The sequence below is a fragment of the Rhineura floridana genome, chromosome 3, assembly GCF_030035675.1.
Source record: "Rhineura floridana isolate rRhiFlo1 chromosome 3, rRhiFlo1.hap2, whole genome shotgun sequence".
In the NCBI taxonomy this organism is placed as follows: Eukaryota; Metazoa; Chordata; class Lepidosauria; order Squamata; family Rhineuridae; genus Rhineura; species Rhineura floridana.
In genome coordinates this window covers 122,612,136-122,632,232 of record NC_084482.1, presented here as the reverse complement: position 1 = coordinate 122,632,232, position 20,097 = coordinate 122,612,136, and the positions used below count along the sequence as shown (strand labels likewise).

Below are 20,097 nucleotides of genomic sequence, written 5' to 3'. Positions count from 1 at the left end.
AGAGAATACCAAGGGAAAGATAGAGAGGCCTGAAGAGCTGCATTTGGTTCCCATTCCTGATATACGACATTTATCTTTTTTTCCATCTGCAAAGCCCAGATCACAGGACTCCATAGTCTAGTATGACTAAGTCTTACCTCTTGAAGTACTCCACTTCTCTGTCAGTCTCATCCATTTCCACACCATCTAAGTCTTTGGGCAGGAACACATCATCTAACAAAGCACAATAGTGAAAAAAAGGAATTAGCTGGGCCACAGAGTTTCTCATAGTAACAGGGATCTCCTCCCTCCCTTCCAAATCAAGCCCATGCATCACACTACTCAGATGCTGCTAGCTGCTCAAGCCAGGAGGGCTTCCCTACAATGATGCTAAACATGCCAGAGTCCATAATCTGCAAGCCAAAGTGGAGAAAGTACAATGTATGTCAGACTGTGTGACTGTAGTCTACATAACGTCTGCGATGCCATTGCAAACACTGGCGGAGCAAAAAGAAAATTTAAGTGGGAATACAGGAAAATGCCGTAAACGGTATGCAATATTCCAGACTACAGAGTCTGGCTTCATGAGAATATAATTTCAGAGAGAAGTCTGAAAATACAGAGCGATTTGAGCTGGGCCTTTGAGGACATTGCAGGCTACAACAGCTGCTTCTCCTTACCCCATAAACCTTACCCTTCTGACAAACAGACCTCTCCTGCCCCTTCACCTCATCAGCTCTTGCCAAAACATTCCAAATGCTCTAAAAATCCTATCTTGGAGAATAAACCAAGCACAGAAAATGCAGGGAATTTACTTTCAGGGCAGTTTGGGTCTCCTTGGTACTTTTTTTTTAAAGTTTGTGCAAGGCTCTGAAAAATCTGTTATATGCCCCTTGGGATGGAAGGCGGTCTTTTCCCTCTCTCCCCAGCCTTCATTGCAGGACTTGCAGCTGCCATGCATTTGGTGGGCCTCAGGCGGCATGCGCTAGGGCCCAGACATGCCAGTGCCCTTGGAGCCTAAGGGGCTCACCACCCTGTTTCAATAAAAAGCGAGAGAATGGAAAAGTCAGCCAGAGCACAGGAAAAGCCTGCCTCGTACTCACCAATGGAAGGGCTCGCTTTCTCCATCTTGTTCCTACTCTTCTTGCCTTTCCCCTTTGGCTGGGGCAAGTCGTCTAGTGCAGCTGTATGGGGCAGCAGCCGGTCCCCACTCCCCAGAGAAGCAGGCTCTTGCTCTGTCTGATCAGCTCGGCCTTCACCTCTCCGGCTCTTCCCATCTGTGCTCTTCTCTTTCTCTGCCTTAGAGCCGCCGCAGCCCCAACCCTGGCCCTGCCGCAACCCTCGGGCTCCCTCGCTATGCTCTGTGCTGCTACCTCCGCGTGGGGCTTCAGTGCCCTTAGGGGGATTCTTCTGTCCCACTCCCTTGCAGCTGGAGTTATCACTTGTAGCGATAGCCTCCCCTTTCTTTGTCGGGCAGCCCTGCCGCTTGCCCTTCCTCTGCTTTCCAGTGGAAGGCACTGGTTCCTGCAGCTCAGCTCCCCTGCCTGGCACTGCCTCCCTGGACTCATGGCCAGCCCCGCTCTCCAGGGGAGAGTCTGTTGGCTTGGGTGACTGGACCCAAATCATGCGGGAGAGGTTCGGGACAGCACTGAGCCGTTTCACCACACCGTTCTCACAGGCTGGTGGCGACGGTGGCACCACCTCGCTGGGGCTCTCTGCCCATCGGGAGCCCACTTCACTCCGCAGCAACGTATGATTATGTGGTGCACCCAAGCTGAGTGGAGAGAGATCAAGGTCAATCTCCTGCAGCTCAGAGGAGCCATTGAGGTGGGAAAGCAGGTTCTTCTGCTCCAGCACAGCCGCCTTCTTTGGGAAGTCGTTGACGTCTAGGTTGAGGTCATAGACATTGAAGCTGGCACGGATGGAGTCCTTGATGGTGTTCTTGATCTCCTGCAGTCGGCTGCTCAGAAAGTTGTTCACTCGCTCCAGTTCTAACTGGGGCCACTCCAGAAGCTTCTCTTCAGCCAGTTCCTGGTCCTGACCCGTAGGTGGAGTTCGGTCCACTCGCTTCTGGGCCTCAGCCTCCAGCTGGGCCTTCTCCTTCTCCTGCAACGTCAGAAATCAGCAACATGAACTCACGTCATTCTAGCATTCCAACCAGCAACTGAGAAAAGGAGGGTCCGTGGTGAGGATGGTTGCCAGCCTCAGCCTGCGCTGGATGAAGAGGCCCCTGATCCTCAGTTTGACAGTTACTACTTCTATTCAACTGTAAAGGTATTCTAGCAAGTCACATTGTGTACCTGAGAACTGGTGCTAGGAACCAATGAAAAGGAGGGCCTGGGTAAGGATGGTGGGTGGCAGCCAAACTCAGCCTGTGCTTGATGAAGAGGCCCTCGCTTCTCAGTTTGACATTCATTACTGCTATGCAACTGGAATGGTACCTCAGCAAGCCACACTGTGCACCTGGGAATTGGCACTGGGAACCAAAGAAATGGCATAGACAAAGCTTGTGCTATGGTAGCAAACCTTAAGGAAGAGATGCACTGCCAACAATTTCCCACAGCAATTTACCTGTGTATACAAGCTCTAGAAAGATTGCCACATCCCAGGTCCTAAACTTAGTTCATGGCACTACAGCGTGGGGCAGGATGGTGGGGAGAAGGAAGGTTGTGAGCAGAGAAATACAGAGTTAAGTTTTCAGGCTGCCTGGCCCAGCTCAACAGCAACTCAAGAACCCAGGTGAGAATGACTGAAAGGCTTATCATTACTCAAGTATCTTCAGGTGCATGAGAATCTGTGCTGAGATGGAAAGCTTAATTCCCCTGTTTCAACTCTCTGTTGGAAGTAGGGTTGCCAGGTTCCTGGCCTGAGACTGATCTTTAGGAGAACAGAGAGTCAGCCAAGTGCAAGTGTTCTTGCAACTCTGTAATGGGAAAAACCACAAGGTGGAATTCTCCCTGCCCCCTCCACAACTTTTAAAGATACAGAAGACCTCTTGGAGGCTGGGCCTGGCAACCCTATTAATTGCAATACTTGGGGAAGAATAGGGTGAAATTGTAAGATCTATTTGCAAGAAAAAAAGCCTGTGAGCTAATTATGTCACTATGCTTTTTTGGCCTCTGTATCAATTATGAAAATATATCAAAAGTGGACAGGGAGAGAGACAGATATTTGTCAAATATTTCATTCTCCCTTCTATTCCTTTATCTACATCTGTCTGCCCACCTACCCACATCCAAGGACTGATGCTCCACTTCTATAGAGAAAGGGTGTACTATAGCAATTCAGATTAGTTTCTAAGCCAGTTCTCTCCCAACTCCAGCCCTAGCTGGGACCAGGACTTCAAATTATTTCCCTTATCTATGGACTCATCCTCCCAGGGTTCAACACGATCCTTTTCCCCCTTATACTCAATCTCTAAGAAAGACTAGACCAGTGTACTCTCTTTTGCACACTCCTGTACGCACACCCAGCCCACCTTCTTCTTCTGCTTGTGACGTGCACGTTTGGCAGCCTTGGCACTGTTCAGGGGCTTCGGCTCGGTGCTGTTGATGTAGTCCAGGAGCTCATCCACATCCCGGTGATCTACGGCTGGCTCTCCCGAGCTGCTGCTGTGCCCCAGCTTTTGAGGAAGCTCCTCTTTTCTCTTGGTCAGCCGAGACCGCAGCTTCTCCCGGATCTCAGCGTAGTTCCGGCTCGTTGGGGCAGCTGGAGGCTGTGGACAGAGCTGGGCTATTGGCCTACTGTAGGTACAGCAGATGGTATAGCATGGAGTTGCCACCCTACAACTATCACAAACAGATACCACTGCCAGGGTCTTTCAGGCTAACCCAAGGCTTAGCAGAGATGCCTAGCAAGTTCCAGCTATGTAAGTATTGACATTCCGTTCTATAGAGGTCCAAAGCTGGAACAACTGAGTGCAAGATATAACAGCAGGACTTTATTTCAACAACTCAGGAAAGGGACAAGAGGTTATGACAGAGTTGAGAGAATTGTGTGGAAGTCCAAGGCTAGAATACAGGGGGGGAGGGGGTGGGGTGGGGGGACAGATCTCAAGGCTACATAGGCCAAGAGAGATGAGCATGATGCATGCCATGCCTGTGTTGTCAGCATGATGTTCTCCCAAGCCGCCACGCCACCCACATATAACCAAACAAGACTGCAAGCGAAGGTCATGGATGGCTGCCGGCCCTGTTTTTACTTACCGCATTGTGGCCAAAGAACTCACAGTAGCAGCAGTCACAGAATTTCCCATCTTTCTGGGTTGTGGAGGACGAGGTGCAGGAGCTACGCTCAGAACTGCTGTCCTCGTCCTCACCAAGCCCCTCATCCGCCTCACAGGACTGTGGTGCGTGGCAGCTTGTACCGTTTGGGAACTTGTGACCCTTGCAGGCAGGGTCCCTGGAAGAGGAAGAAAGGGCAAGCAGGTGAGAAATATTTACTGTGAACACTCCAACTCCAAGCGGATGTGCTGAATAGGCTTCCAGTGGGTTTTCCAAACCAAATTCAAAGTGCTGCCTTTGACCTACAAAGCCCTAAATGGCCCAGGATCAAAATGCCCGGTTGAGATGATCTGGACAGACCCTGCTCCATATGCCACTGCTCTCAGGAGGTTAGACAGTTAGACTATTGGAGAACAAAGGATTGCTTTCAGTCCAATGCCAGGTGAAAAGAGGGTTGGTAGTGGGCAGACCTCCTTGGGAAGAGAGCTCCAAAGATGTGGTGACCAACAACAGAGAAGTCCTTTCGGCTGGGCATTTGCTGACAGATTATGAATGTTTCTGCAGCTCACCTTTTTTTAAAAAGAAATTAAAGCTATTTATTTATTCTATATTTACAAAAGTTATATATCTTAGGGCGCAATCCAATTCACCTTTCTGCTGGGCTGGGTGAGTTGGATGCTACGGTGTGCCGGCTGCGCCAGGCTCCACCAGCAGCAGCTCTTCGCCACAGCGGAGATGTGGCTCCATCAGGACCCTCCCAGCACTGCCGGGGTTCCATCAGGGACAGCCAGCCCAGATGAGGGTGCTGGTGGAAGGCCCCAAAATGGGGCATTCTGGAGGCATGTTGGGGGCAGAGCTGCCGGGGGGGGGGGTTATGCGAGCTCCTTCTCGCATTGAGACCCCTTCCCTGGGTCCTGATCCCCCTTGAAACTCTGCCACCCAAAAGGCTGGTAAAGTAAAAACACTTTTAAAATTCTCATTCAGGCTTACGGGGAGCACTTACTCCCCGAGAGGCCTGTTTGCTGGAGCTGGCGCTTCCCAGTCGGCTCGTGTTGCAGCTCATGATGGAGCCCACGTTCAGCCGGGCTAGCGGCTCCTGGATGGGAGGAGGATCCTGCAGAGATTTCCGCCGGCTCTTCTGCTGCCATCCCCCACTCCACCAGCTTCCCAGCAGTTGGATTGCTCTGTTACATAAATTATATATTATACATAAAATAACTCAGCCCCCAACAATAACTAAGTTTTATAAACACCAAGAACTTAAAAACAGACTATCATTTGGTATATTTTCCTGAAAACATATATTCCAGTATTCAACAAAAGGAATTCCAACATGCTCTAACATTACATGTATTAACCACCCCTTCTTGGGATTATACTAAATGCGTCAATTTAACCATATACAATGTGTTCTAAACTATATTCAAACAATCTGTGGGCCTTATGTTCTCTTTCATTTATAAGTAACTTCCATTCTGGTTGTATTAATTAAAGTTCTTGTTTCGTGTTAATTACCAGCTTATCTTTTACTACTGTTTGTTTTTATTATGTTTGATGAGGATTTATTATTTTTATTGATTTTTGAAAGATGCAATACAAACACTTCAAGCAAACAAAACAAAACACTCCATTCTTTCCTCCACCCTGCAAAGAGGACCCAAGATTTCTCCCAGAAAAAAAGAAAAGAAAAAGGTCTGAGCCTGAGAAGAAGAAGGGGGTGAAAGTGCAGCATTAACACAGAAATTTAACCAGTTCTGAGATAGGAAAGCTGCAGCACTAAGAATGAAAGAGAGGCTGTAATATGACTAATCATGAAATGGCAAACAAAACGGAAAAGAGGGATGAAATCCAGCAGTGCTTTCTCTTCACTACAAAGGGAATTAAGCAATCTGATATAACTTCTTCCTTCATGGAGGAATACATATGAACAACGTTACATTAGAATACAAAACCCCTCTGTAGAAAAGATCCACGAATACAAGAGATTCCTGCCTGCTCTCGTTCAGAGATCTTTCTTTCCAAAACTACAGGGATTTTGCTTTCCTGAGTAACCTTTTTTTTAGTTACATTTTTCTATGGAGGAAAGAAGTCATATCAGCATAGGCTCTTGGTGGAGCAAGTGAAGCTTCAAACAATTTTTTATTATTTATTTGGTTGCATTTATATACCGCCCATAGCAAGCAGCTCTCAGGGCGGTAAACAGCATAGGATAAAATACATACATCGTAATAATAAAATCACAAAACATATATGACATAAAGAAAAACAAAATACAGTTAAACAGAATATAAAAGATAAAGGCTTAGTATAAAAGATTAAAAAGCTAAAAAGATTAGAGTGATTAAAATGCCTGGGAGCATAAGAAGGTCTTTACCTGGCGCCGAAAAGATAATAGTGTAGGCGCCAGGCGTACCTCTTCGGGGAGGCTATTCCACAACTCGGGGGCCACCACAGAAAAGGCCCTAGATCTAGTAACCACCCTCCGGGCTTCACAATGAGTTGGTACCCGGAGGAGGGCCTTAGATGACGAACGAAGTGAGCGGGTAGGTTCATAGTGGGAGAGGTGTTCCACCAGGTATTGAGGTCCCACGCCATGTAAGGCTTTATAGGTCATAACCAACACCTTGAATCTCGCCCGGAAGCAAATAGGTAGCCAGTGCAGGCGAGCCAGAACAGGAGTTATGTGCGAAGACCGACTGGTCCTCGTCAATAGTCTAGCTGCCGCATTCTGCACTAGCTGAAGCTTCCGAACTGTCTTCAAGGGCAGCCCTATGTAGAGCACATTACAGTAATCCAATCTCGAAGTTACCAGAGCATGGACAACTGAGGCGAGGTCGTCGCCATCCAGATAGGGGCGTAGTTGGGCTACCAAACGGAGATGGTAAAATGCATTCCGTGCCACCGAGGCCACTTGAGCCTCAAGAGACAAGGAAGGGTCAAAAAGAACCCCCAAACTACGGACCTGTTCTTTCAGGGGGAGTGTAACCCCATCCAGAACAGGATGCACATCCACCATCTGAGCGGGGAAGGCGTTCACCAACAGTGTCTCAGTCTTGTCTGGATTGAGTCTCAGTTTATTAGCTCTCATCCAGTCCATTATCACGGTCAGGCAACGGTTCAGCACATCAACAGACTCACCTGAAGAAGACGAAAAGGAGAAATAGAGTTGCGTGTCATCAGCATACTGATGACAACGCACTCCAAAACTCCTGATGACCGCACCCAGAGGCTTCATGTAGATGTTAAAAAGCATGGGGGACAAAACCGACCCCTGAGGGACTCCACAATGGAGAGTCCAGGGTGTCGAGTAATGTTCCCCAAGCACTACCTTCTGGCGACGATCCGCTAAGTAGGAGCGGAACCACTGCCAAGCAATACCCCCAACTCCCAACTCCGCGAGTCTCCCCAGAAGGATACCATGGTCGATGGTACGATGGTGGGATAGTTATGCCCAACGTAACATTATCCAGAGCTGGCACTTCTGTCTAAGGACTTAAATAAAACCCTACCTCATGTATTGGTCCCAGTGGGTTAGACAGGTCCTATCTCAAAATGGGTCATAGTAGCATCACTAAATCTAGAAGTGCAAATGCTCAAGTCTTCCCTACTGTGACAGCAATCCGCCAAGGCACAAAAAGTTACAGACTGCCTTTGGTTCCGTTTAGGACAGAAATCAAGACATACCTACTTTGGGAGTCAGACAGAACACAGCAGGGGAATATCACGTTTACCCATTCAGCTGCCTATATGCCACAGGTAAAAAAAGGGCTAGGGCTTCTCCAGATGACCAATTTATTCAGCATTAAACCTAATTTGCTTGCACAAAGGATACACAGCAGTTAGACTACCATTCCATCTGCACGATACATTTAAAGCAGTATTATACAACTTTAAACAGCCTTGGCTTCTTCCAAAGAATCCTGGAAACTGTAGTTTGTGAAGGGTGCTGACAGATGTTAAGAAACTCCTATTCCATACACACAGAGCTCCAACTCCCAAAATAGTTTAACAGTCTCCTAACAACTCTCTGCACGCTTAAACTACAGCTCCCAGGATTGTTTGGGGGAAGCCATGCCTGTTGAAAATGGTATGACTCTGCTTTAAATGTATAGTGCAGATGGGGTCCACATCTGGTCTTTATTGAACATTTGCTATTTTGTTGTATGACAATGAGCATTCATTCTGATTTGCTTGCAGGGTGTTTATACATCTTCCCATTCATCCATCTCACACTTCAATGCATTTTCCTGTCACTTTGCAAACCACAAACAGTCGCCTTCTTTTTTTAAGTGGATTTGTTGCACTAACTTGGGCAACAGAGTGCTTTAATCCACTAACTGTGCAATACTGGCCACGCTGTATTTCTAATGGGTCATTCACAGTGAACAGAGATAATTCTCCATACAATATTATCCTAAAACTTGCACTACACATTCTAAGGAACATGTACCCAATGAAAACAAGGATGATTTTTGCCAAATCTGCGTGGATTAACTGGCAAATTACCCCAGGGAGATGCTCGGAGCATTCCAATTAGCAACTCTGGGGATTCCCAATAGTCAGGGCTCTACTCACCTGTTGGTGCTGGGCAGTTGATGCGAGGCAGTAGGAGGACCCAAGGAGCCACTGCAATGGCCATTGCATGGATGAGTGCAGCCTACAGGAGGCGGTATCTTCAGCAGGGGCACATTGGCAGTGGGCAGGTGTGGGCTCTTGCAAGATCCGGTAGGGGAGGAGTCTGCTCCTGGCTTTGGGGCTGGTGTGTGTGGACTGAGGGCTGGTGCAGGGAATGGAGCCGCCTGCGGTGAGGAGCTCAGGTGGACGTGAGGAGGGGAGCTGAAGGGCCCAGGGTGGGCAGGCATCTGCTTTGCAGGGAGGAGTGCCGGTGGCTGCGAGGGGAGGCCTGTGGGGCTGTTGGGAGGAGCAGTGAGGTCCACATGTCGGTGGTGCTCCGAGGAGTGGAAGGCCTCTCCTGCAGCCAGATAGGAAATGGAGAAATATTAGGGCCAATCCTTGACAGAAGTTTTCATGTACTACTGCAAGGGGCAAAACATCTCACAGCTGCTAAGCCCACCTACAGAGTATGCTCCACCACAAACTACTAATTCTTCCCCAGAAGTATTCTCCCTTCTGTAATACCTCCAAGGCTCTAAGACCATAGACCTCTACCCCAGAGTTCAAACCAGCCCAACTTGGTGACCACGTTCTCCACTAGCACCTTTCCTGTAGCTGTGGTCCTTTCCAGCAGTAACAGTAACGTGAAATGAATGTTCCCTCAAAAAATGCTAGGATGTCCTGCACACAAGCCCCAAGCTCAGTGACATGTATGACATATATGGGGAAGGGCCATAGCTCAGTGGCAGAGCATCTGCTTTGCATGCAGAAGGTCCCAGGTTCAATCCCCGGCATCGCTAGGTAGGGCAGGAAAAGATTTCCTGCCTGAAACCCTGGAGAGCTGCTGCCAGTTGGCGTAGACAATACTGAGCTAGATGGACCAATGGCCTAACTCAGTATAAGGCAGCTGCCTATGTTCCTATGTTTCAGATTCTAAACCCACTGAGACACTCACAGGATGGAAAAGGGGGCCAACCCTTGCCCTTTTGGGTATGGGGCTTTCAAGCTAAATTCCCACACTCAAAAGCAACACAGCCCAATGATAGGTCCTATGGGGGGTAGGCAGGAGGAGGCAAGAGCCCTTAGTGGGCGAGATCAACAAGGTGGTGGCATTTTTGCCCTGCAGACTTGGTCTGTTGGCCTTCCCCAGGCCCCGCACATACAGACCTGGCGGGGTGGGTCTCCGGCACATGCTCTTGAACTGCTTGGGAAGCGTTTTGCAGAAGTCGAGTGAGGTAGGCAGAGGCGAGCCTGGGGTGCCGCTGGGAGCTGGGGAGAGCACGTGGCTGTAAGGGCAGGCTTTGAGCCCACCTCCCACAGCAGGGGCCTGGTTGGCACACTCCGGAGGGAGGCCGGGGTGCTTGTCACCTGAAATGGAGTTAGAGATGGAGCTGGCTGCTCTCCAGGCCCCTTGCTCACCTCCCCACTTGTGGCACCTCACTTGGACCCATCAAAGAGGGCGGAGAGTGCAAAGGCCTCTGGTAGGAAGACCTCAGTATAGGGGCCTCCTATAAAGCGTGACCTGCCCTCAGGAGAAGAGCAAGGCAGAGGCTTGCGTACAGCCTTCTCTTCTCTGACAAGAGGATACAGACGGAGGTTGACAGAAGCTAGAGCTTTCTTAACATAGTTATGCCATTGCCACCCCCTATGACTATTGGAACAACCTCCAAGAAGAAGCTGTAGGGAGAATCCCACAGCTAGAAGGGAGAAGACAATCACTAGCCCAAGCGCCAACATGAATTTACCTGGTACAACAGATGTTCCCCCAAGGGAGCTCCCTTGAGCTGCCCCATTGGCATGCTGGGAGTTCCAGAGCCCCGAAAGCTTGTGCGCAGACAGGAAGGAGCTGGGGTCCCAGTCTCCCGAGTTCCCGTGGCACGAGGATGAAGATGATGAAGAGGAAGAGGAGTGGGAGCCTGCCCCGCAGGACTGTGACTTGCAGGCTGTATGCGACAGTGAGACCTGGGAAGAGAGTTGGTGGCTTAGACAGGAAATCCGACGCAACACATCTGCAAGGACAAGTAAGCTCACGGCTGATCTGTGTGGAATAGTAACATTGGACTAACCTTTGTCTTGGACCCACCATGGCATTTGCCCAGGAGGATGCAGACTCTCAGTGAGAAGAAGACAGGCTTGTCTAGTCTTACCTCGGCTTATTCCCTTTCCCACCACCGCAAATGATGACAGTGACAAGCAAGAAACGAGTCAAGGCCCTGTTGTTGTAGGAAGCACATTCACTAATGCCACAGTCGGCAAGTCTCATCGCTTGGAGCTCAAAGCAGTCAAGATCCCAATACATAATACAGCCATCCGATTGTGGTCAGTGGTGTACAGCATGACCAATCCAGGAATGCCTTTTATGTAGACTGCTAGCTTCACAGCGGTTAACCCTCTATTACCCAAGAACATTTGCCCTGAAGCAAGCAACAGGATACATTCTGTGGGGTTATATGCTTACCGCCAGTGCCTGCTCCTGGACTGCCCTCCTTTCTTCCTCTTCTACACTCTGCCTGCAGCTCTGGCAGATCCACAGCGGCATCTCTCCCAGCAGGTTCTGCACCAGCGTCGGTACGAAATCTGGAGGCAGCCGCTCGCCTGGAGATACCAACCCGTTGTGGGATGGCCCTCCCCAGTCTTTACGCTCCCGGTGGCATAGCAAGCAGCATGTCTGCACCGACTGGTTGGAAGTAGGCAGCACCTGCAGCGAGGCACACACACAGAAAGAGCATGTTGCTCACAGGAAACACGAGCCCACGCCACACTTTGCCAGGGCATGCAACATCAGCATCTGCCTAAAAGTAAAGGTAGCCATGTTGGCCTGTAAATCTGTATTGTGGCAATACCTATATTAGGCCAACCAAGCCATCTGTTTTTCTGCAGGGCTCTCACAAACCCATGGGCAAACACGTCATCCGGACAGAAAGCATGACAGGCACCCAGATGCTCTCAGGGAGCTTTTCTAGTACTTCCCAGCCAATTCTGCCCCCCGTCCCCTCAGTCCTTATTACTACAATACTGTTTTCCCTAAGTGACCCCAGGTCAAAACCAGAGTTAACTCCCATCTGCACACCAGCAGAGTGGCAGACACAGGAGTGGGAGGAGAGAGAAAGAACAGCCCATGACAGCAGAAGGTATGTGTGTGAACCAAAAAGGCAACTGATTTTTATCCCAGTTCCTTCTGTTCCCTTTATTCTCCCACCTGCAGTGGTTACCCAGATTTCAACTCCTGCCTCACTCCGCCCAGGGCGCCATTTCCCCCACCCAATACTTTCGGCACTCTCCCAAGGCCCTGTGGGCTCAGCAGGCAGACAACCTGTCCCCCTTGCTCAACACTTTGTATGGCTGAAGACGGAGGAACAGCTGCAGCACGCAAGGCAGAGACCTTCTCCTTGCTGCTCCTTTCATTCTTTCCACACAACGACCAGGCATGGCCTTTAGCTTCCTGTCTGGCTCCAGGGCAGAAGCCCAGGCAACAAACCGGCCTCTGCATTGCTCAGAGATGGTGACAGGCATGAAGAGTTAGGGGCAGGGTCGCATTGTTTCCCCACCAACTGAGGAGCCCAGGACAATAGGCTGTGCATCTAGCTGCTGCTGCAAAGCAGATGGTCTCTCTCAGACTCAAGGTGAGACAAAGCCAAAAGGGGCAAAGGGTGCAGCACCAGGAGGAGAGAGAAGGGGAACCGGCCTTCCCTTCTCACAATCACTGCAGGAACAGGGGTGCACAGGAGCAGGGGTGATGGAGAAAAGTGACAAAGGGGAAGTTCCACGCCAAGCTGGCAGCATCAGACCACACCCAGAAAATCAGACACACCCCGGGCGGGGGGCATCTAATAAACAACAACTTGCCAGCATATGTGTGGGGCGTGTGTGGGTGGTGGGTGGAATTAAGAGATCCCTCGGCTTTATAGTTAAGGTGAGGGCCTTTTCAGCATTCTTTCGTTACAAAGCCAGAAAATGCCATTATTCCTCATAATTAAGACAAATGATCTTATCAGGAGGAAATGTGGCACTGAGAATCTAAGAATGCTAATGAGTTACAGCGTTTCATCTTTTTCACTGAAGGCATGTGTTTCATGCTTGCAACCCCCATTGTGCCTTCCCAAAACATATCCTACATTGCTCCCTTTAACATAAACTAAATGACCAAATTGCAAGGGTGCCTTTAGCTGTTTTGGTGAAAGTCCATTATGTATTCCTAAAGTTATGACAGTTCAAAGTCCCCATTTTAAAATCAATAATTTAACTAAGGGCAAGCTTGATAACTTTTCCCTGGTTGAACTGGCTTCCCAAAAGAAAAATGGCTGATGCCAGAGGGAACAGGTTGAAGCAGTGTGCACTTCTGGACGGGAGAACAAGAGCTGCTATATCTGCGCATGACATTGTGCTGTTGTGCATGTTTGCATATGGTGAGCACCAGGCTGGGGGATGCTGGGATAAACTATGAAGATATTTTTTTAAAACAAGGATAAAAATAAAAATAGCTTACTTTACAGAGTTGATGTAAAAGATTTATAAAGTACAGTATAAATGCTAAACATTATAGAGCCAGAGTAAAGTTAAAATGTTGCCTCTCTCTGCCCCAAGAGGATTCATGTTGTTGTTGTTGTTATGTGCCTTAACTTATGGCGACCCTATGAATCAGCGACCTCATCTGTCATGAACCACCCTGTTCAGATCTTGTAAGTTCAACGATTCATGTAATTCAGTGAATTTTCTTTTCAAAAAAAGAAGAAAAAAAGAAGGGCAAGTCAGAATTTTTAGAAATCAGTTTAAGAGCAGAGTTAAAGTGTATGCAATTCACTCATGCATCAAGCAGTGAACATGTTCTACATATTGTGCACACTTGCAACCTAGTCTCCATGCACCCCCACTTATCCTTGGCCTTTGTAAAATATGCTGGGCAAGAAATGCTGGCAGATCTTTGGATCTGGAATTTCCTCTAACTTTGACCCTCCCTTCCTCACCCCCTTTGGATTGCTCTGTAAGACTAGAATTTTCAAGCAGAGCAAAGCTAAGATGCAAGTCTGATGTTCTGATAAACGTCAACATTTACTTTGCAGGTTTTACTTTTCGTTCAACATGCACAGATTGTACTCTATAGCTTAAGGTAAGCAATGCAAGAAGCTGGTTGTCTGAAAGAGTCTAAAGTTTAGGGTTGTATTCAACTAAATCATTACATGCACAGAACTTCCCCCCCCACTCCTCCTGTATCACCCCCAAATTTGCCCTGGAGAGTTGGGGGAACCCAACGAGCAGATTTAGGAGGCATGTGGGAGAAGAGAGGTACGGGAAGTTCCATTGCGCTTTCAGAAATTGTTCTGCACATGTACTGATTTAGCTGGATACAACTATTAAGAGTTTAAAAGTATGTAACTAATTAAAGACTGACATCCCAGATTCAGAGTTCTCCAAACCTACACTTAGAGGATTTAGGCTGAAAACCCAAGAAAAAGTATGGGTGCATGGAGCCTAAGTTGTAAGTGAGCACAGCATACAGTTTTGTAGTCCAAAACCTATTGGGGGACACCACATTGGCAAAGGCTGATATAGTACATAAGTTTACTGCTCACATGGCAAAGGCTGTTGCCTTACCTTACAACTTCCATGCTTTTTGGTGCATGAGTGAATTTATAAACACCTCACCTCTTTTCTCGAACCAATGGTTTTTTTATTCTAGAATGCACGGCTATCACCAACATCCATCAAATGTTGATTTCATCTTCTAAATAATATATTGTGAGGCAGACAAATGTCTCTTGAAAACACACCCATCTCTTCTCTCCACATCTTTGTTCTCTAGAACTCCACACCAGTGAGTGGTCCTTCAAAACACAGCTTGACACAGCAAGGGGCAGATTCAGAACACAATCCTTGTCCAATCCTTCTTTGTAGCATATGCAATGCCATACCTATTTGGAAATGGCAAACTTTCCGCGACAAGCTTCAATTCTGTAGCAGGATGCAAAGGAGTAACTCCCCAGATATTAGAAACAGCATGCATTCTTTGCACATCTTCAGGTGCCATTTATAGTAAATGCATGCAGAGGCTTTTACTTTCAGTGATCCATCCCACACCCCCATGAAAAAAAAAATCCCCTGCATAAGCAGTATCTATTATCTGGATTCACAAAATGTATCCATTCCATGTCTTATTCCTGCTGCTCCTGGACCTAGCAAACAGGTCCCCACGTTTGTCATCAGTTCACCACTGCCACCTACTTCACTGCATCGATCCTCACCTATCCCTGCTTCAGCTCCCGGGCACAGTTGCTACCAATATGAAGCAAGCCTTCCTAAAGAAGCAATAGCTCCTCTCTCATCCCATCCAACTTCAGTTTTGTGTGTCTAGATTGAATTAGGAGGTATTCAACCCACTAATTCCTTGCTTCCTTCTGATCAGTGGCGTACAGACAATTGCGTAGGCAAGTCTTTCCCCTTTTTTTCTTTTCTTGACTGATGCTTTACAGCCATCAAGTGGTGCCCTCCACCCCCATTTTAGTGAGCATATTATTCCGTTAACGGACATTAGGAGCCTGGGCGGCCCTGCCCCATCCTATCAACCAGGAATGGAGAGGGTGTGGCCCTCCAGATTATGTTGGACTCCAACTCCCATCAGCCCCAGCAAGCATGGGTAATGGTCAGGGATAATGTGAGTTGTAGTTCAACAACATCTGGAGGGCCACAGGTCCCCTCACCCCCAATCTGAACCATTATGCCTCTTCTGAAGCCTTGGATGAAGTTGAATATTACCAGCCAAGCAATCTCTCTTTGTTTTGTCTTACATCTGATCTAGATATTAATAGACTGGTGTAGAATAATTCTCTCGCAGGGCCATTCCGCTTTAATTTTCACTTCTTGTGTCCCCACATGAAAATTGCACCCTATGTGAACATGCGTCACCTTGAGCACATGCTAATTTCCAAACCCTCAGGTAGTGACAGAGGGCCAGTGATATGTAGGTGGATAGAATATTCCCTTAAGTGTGAAGAACCTAGGCTGTGTCCAGATATACTTCAAAATCAAGCCAGGTTGCTCTTTTTCCACACCCAATTTGAACGGACTTCATCCCTTGTCTTTGCAACCCTTTTGACACATACTTATTGGTGAATCCAGTTCTGAATCACTACTCCATTTTGCCCCCTTTCCCATTTCAGACAGGCTCTCTATCTTTTCAAGATTTTTAAAACCACAGCATGAATATTCAGTCACCCTAATGTTTATTGAGAGCCCTATTTGAATTATTTTTTATAAAAACCCAATTTTAATTTTTTTCTAAAAAAACATTGAAGAATGAATACAGGAAGTGAGAGTGACATTGTAGAGAATAGTCAGTCATCAGTCTTCAAGGCCAGCTTCTGTAGAAACAGGATAAGCTGGTCTTCCCTTGAGATGGATCCTAAAGAGAAATCTGCATGCAAGTACAAAATATAAAGGGTGTTCACAATAGCAACCTCATGCACTGCGGGAGAAAGTGGGGTCATACCCAGCAGCCACAGCTCCCGCTGGCTGCACATTTGGCATGCATTTGAAGGGGTGGTACACATTTATTTATTACATTTATATACCGCCCCATAGCCAAAGCTCTCTGGGTGGTTTACAGCAATTAAAAACATTAAAAACAAATATACAAATTTAAAAACACAAAAAACAATTTAAAAACACAATTTAATTTTTTTAAAAAAAGAATTTACATGGACCAATGTATGCATGTAGAACTCCTTCACACAAGTAGGGATCCTAAACCAATCTCTTACATGCACAGAACACATGGACAGTGGAGTACACCTACTGGACATACCAGCAAAGGGAGATAGGCCTAGCCCACACTGACCTGTTACCCCCCTCATGCATTCTTTGAATGGGGATTTGTCTGAACACCCCTACAGTGAGTGCTCTTTCCATGCAAGTTCACTACGAAGGCCCCATACATCCGTACACAGCCCTAGATTCAAATCCTTCTCAGCTGCAGCCTCATGTACCCTACAGAACTGTTGAGGACAGAAGGTGATAGTGGCATGCTCAGGAACTATACCTGAGAAAGCGGTCTTTGTACCAGATCCCAGTGATAATAAGTATTTATATGATGTTTTATGTAGGAAATGTCACAGAGTTGGAGACCTCTTTGCTAAGAGAAGGTTTCAAATTTGATCTCATCATGACTCCAGGATATGAACCACTAACAAAAGGTCCAAAAAGGTTATACTCATTCTACAGACTAGAGGCTGTGTTGTCTTCTCCAAGTTTCTTGTTTTGTTAAGCAATCATCTCACATAAGAAAACTGTTCCTATTTCTCTGGAAGCATTACTCTTCAGAGCTAATGGCTTGACAGCATCAGAAGGGGTCTATGTAGTGGGCCACTTGCTTCCTCACTAGCCCAGGTCTACATGGATAAATTAGTGATGTCAGACATCTAACTACTATAGAGTTCATTGGTGCAGCAGGGACCCTATCACCAAAATCCTGCTTGAAACTCTGGAGTGCTGCTGTCAGTCAGTGCAGACAATACTGAGAGATGGACCAATAGTCTGAATTTGTAAAAGGCATTTTCCTATGTTCCTATTGCATCAAGAAGCAGGATAGACAAGATTTTCTCCTACAAAATCATAACATAACTTTTACTAATTAGGCTGATCCATAAGTGTCTCTCTCGGCCCATGCATTAAATGCTGTTCCAGCATACTATCATCTCAGTCTGAACATGGATGCTACCAGGAATGAGAGGCTATGTACTTGGACTTCAAGCCAACTTAAGAGGAAAGAAAAAGAACTCAGGAATTTTTCCTGTTCATCCTCCAGACACCTTCAGCCAACAATTAACATACTGCCTTCCATCATGATATACAACCCAGTTCTATACACAATTATTTGGAAGTAAGTTCCACTGATGTCAATCAAGCTTACTCTCATGTAAGTGCACATAAGATTGCAGCCTCATTCTAATATTAATCCAATTTTTTTTTTATGTAAAAATCATATCCTGCCCTTCTGGTGTCCATGCACCACTCAGGGTAGCTTATATTAATTTAAAAGAATAATACAATAACAATGTATTAAAATACAAAGAAAAGAACAATAAATATACAAAAAAAGAATAGATGGATTTATTTTTCTGTAAAAAATAAAAGCTTTAAAAGTTCATCTATATATGTGTACAAAGTGTTCTACAACCTGATATCTTGCAAGCCAGTGGTGGGGAACCTCTGGCTTGCCGACTCTAATGAGGCCTAGCAAGGGTCGTTATTTGGCCTGTGAGGCAGTTTTCCCCAAACCACACTCACCAAACACTATATGGGATGTCAGGTATGGGGCAGGTAAAGGTGTGGCTACAAATGAACAATCAAGAGCTTAAAGTGCACTCCCAATTGTTCCTTGGCAACTGGGGCTTGCCAACAGTGCCAATCAGTGAAGTCTCATTCTGACATCAGGTAACGGACAGATACGCAGCCCAACCGACATGTCAAAGTTGGTCCCTGGAGGGAGGTAATAACCCTGTCCTGGATGTTTTGGATCACAATTCCCATCAGTCCTAGTCAGCATGGCCAACCGTCAGGGAAGATGAGAACTGTAGTCCAAAAAATCTGAGGGGCACCAGGTTGGGGGAGGCTGTGCTAACATGCTCTTGGACATCAAGTCTGCATGTTACCTCAACCCCAATGACAAGGTTTATAATAAAGACTACTGCAAAGGATTCCAACCCTACCTGCATCATGTGGCATTCTCCTCAAACATCAAGGTTTCATCAACATGATGTGGCTATGTTGGAATGACCTCACCTACTCTGAGGCAAGCTTCTAATTTACAATATGACAGGTAGACAAATATGATTTCCAACCCACTCAGCGTAAAGATGTCTTAGAAACAATTTTAACAGAATCAAAACTACCCCAAGGGAAGTATTTTTATCAAAACATCACCCACCTACAAGATAGAGCTACCACCATAAAACTGGTCTGGGACTACTAAGGTTTACCTGAATAACATATGAAATGGAGATGCCCTAAGCTTCAATGAGAACTATGTTTGTAAAGACACACCTTATTTAACTAGTTCTAAACAGAAAACGGTCCTCCAAAAGAAGAGAAAATCCTGTTACAAAATTAGAATGAGTATTAATTTTAGCACGGAAAAGTATTTTGGAGCAAACCTACACAATTATTACTTCAGGCATTTCCCCAGAACATACCAAACACACCACATACAAACCAAATCAATCAAAACAATATTTTTGCATGCCTTGTCAATTTTGCAGCACGCAATGGGGGGGGGGAAGAGAGGGAAGAAGAAGAAAGGAGTGCGAAAGTGGTACTGGCTGTTGCTTTTCCCATAAGGAGTTTTTCCAGTGGCACACAAAACAAGACAGCCGCGAGACAGCCACAGTTCTAAACTTTCCACACATTCCATGCTACCCCAGACCGTGACTTGCGTTAGAGACGGACACAAGATTATACCAAGCAGCAGAATGTGTGAGGCAGCAGCGTGCCACCTGGGGAGTCGGACATACTCCCCGCAGCCCAGGCAGGTGGACCAGCTCACCACCAATAAGGGCCACGTGGAGGTGGAGAGGGACAACTTGGCCGACGACATTATGCGCTTCCAAGAAAAGAAGGAATGTCTCTCCTAAGACCACGTCTGCTGTGGTAACTGTATGCATCACTTGAAAACAAAGAAAACATTGTTTTGTTGCAATTTTGTTTACTTGTTCTTGTTGCATTGTTTTTGAATTTGCATTGTATTTGCATTGTTCTTGTTGCATTGCATTTTTACTGTATATTTTTTACTGGTTATTTCTTATGTAATTTTGGGGGGGGTAATCTGTTTTAATATGTTGTCCACCACTTTGGGGGCCTTTTGGCCAAAAAGTGGTATATAAACAAACTATAAACTAAACTAAACTATGAAGAGTTATATTTATAGTTTCAATTCCACCCCCTCCTTGGCCATGCTTCCAATCAGCAAAGAGCATCACTGAGCATGCTTAGTAGATCCTCAAATGCTTTATAAGGGAAAAAGACATCATTTAGGATAGCATGGAGGGAAAAGACAGAACACTGGTGCCTGGTGGTCAGTGGAATAGTTGTCCGTCCCCCCTGTAGTCTCAGAATATAACTGAACAGATAGATCTGTCTATGATATTTCCTTATTAATTATACAGCTTCCCAGCTAGAAAATGTTTCAAAATACATGTAGTTCCAAACTTACCCTGGTTCTAGCCTTTGCTATTCCTCTTGCTAACATTTAGGGCTATATTAAGACATGGATGCTAAGCAGGAAAGTCTCTAG

At 46.6% G+C, this 20,097-nt stretch overlaps 1 protein-coding gene across 4 annotated transcripts in view; it reads right to left on the bottom strand.

Annotated features, from left to right (window-relative positions):
- Positions 1–20,097, bottom strand: part of FAM193B (family with sequence similarity 193 member B) — a 36,130-nt gene that overhangs the window by 4,001 nt on the left and 12,032 nt on the right. For 2 of the 4 annotated variants that reach the window (XM_061617612.1, XM_061617609.1), the window contains exons 2-9: positions 11,275–11,514; positions 10,562–10,778; positions 9,984–10,184; positions 8,778–9,174; positions 4,185–4,380; positions 3,458–3,694; positions 1,083–2,085; positions 138–213 (exon numbers count right to left, since the gene is read on the bottom strand). In XM_061617612.1, the coding sequence (XP_061473596.1) occupies positions 138–213; positions 1,083–2,085; positions 3,458–3,694; positions 4,185–4,380; positions 8,778–9,174; positions 9,984–10,184; positions 10,562–10,778; positions 11,275–11,355 (2,408 nt within the window). In that variant the 5' untranslated portion in view covers positions 11,356–11,514. The remainder of the gene's footprint in view (positions 1–137; positions 214–1,082; positions 2,086–3,457; positions 3,695–4,184; positions 4,381–8,777; positions 9,175–9,983; positions 10,185–10,561; positions 10,779–11,274; positions 11,515–20,097) is intronic. The other 2 variants (XM_061617610.1, XM_061617611.1) reach the window with 2 other exon arrangements.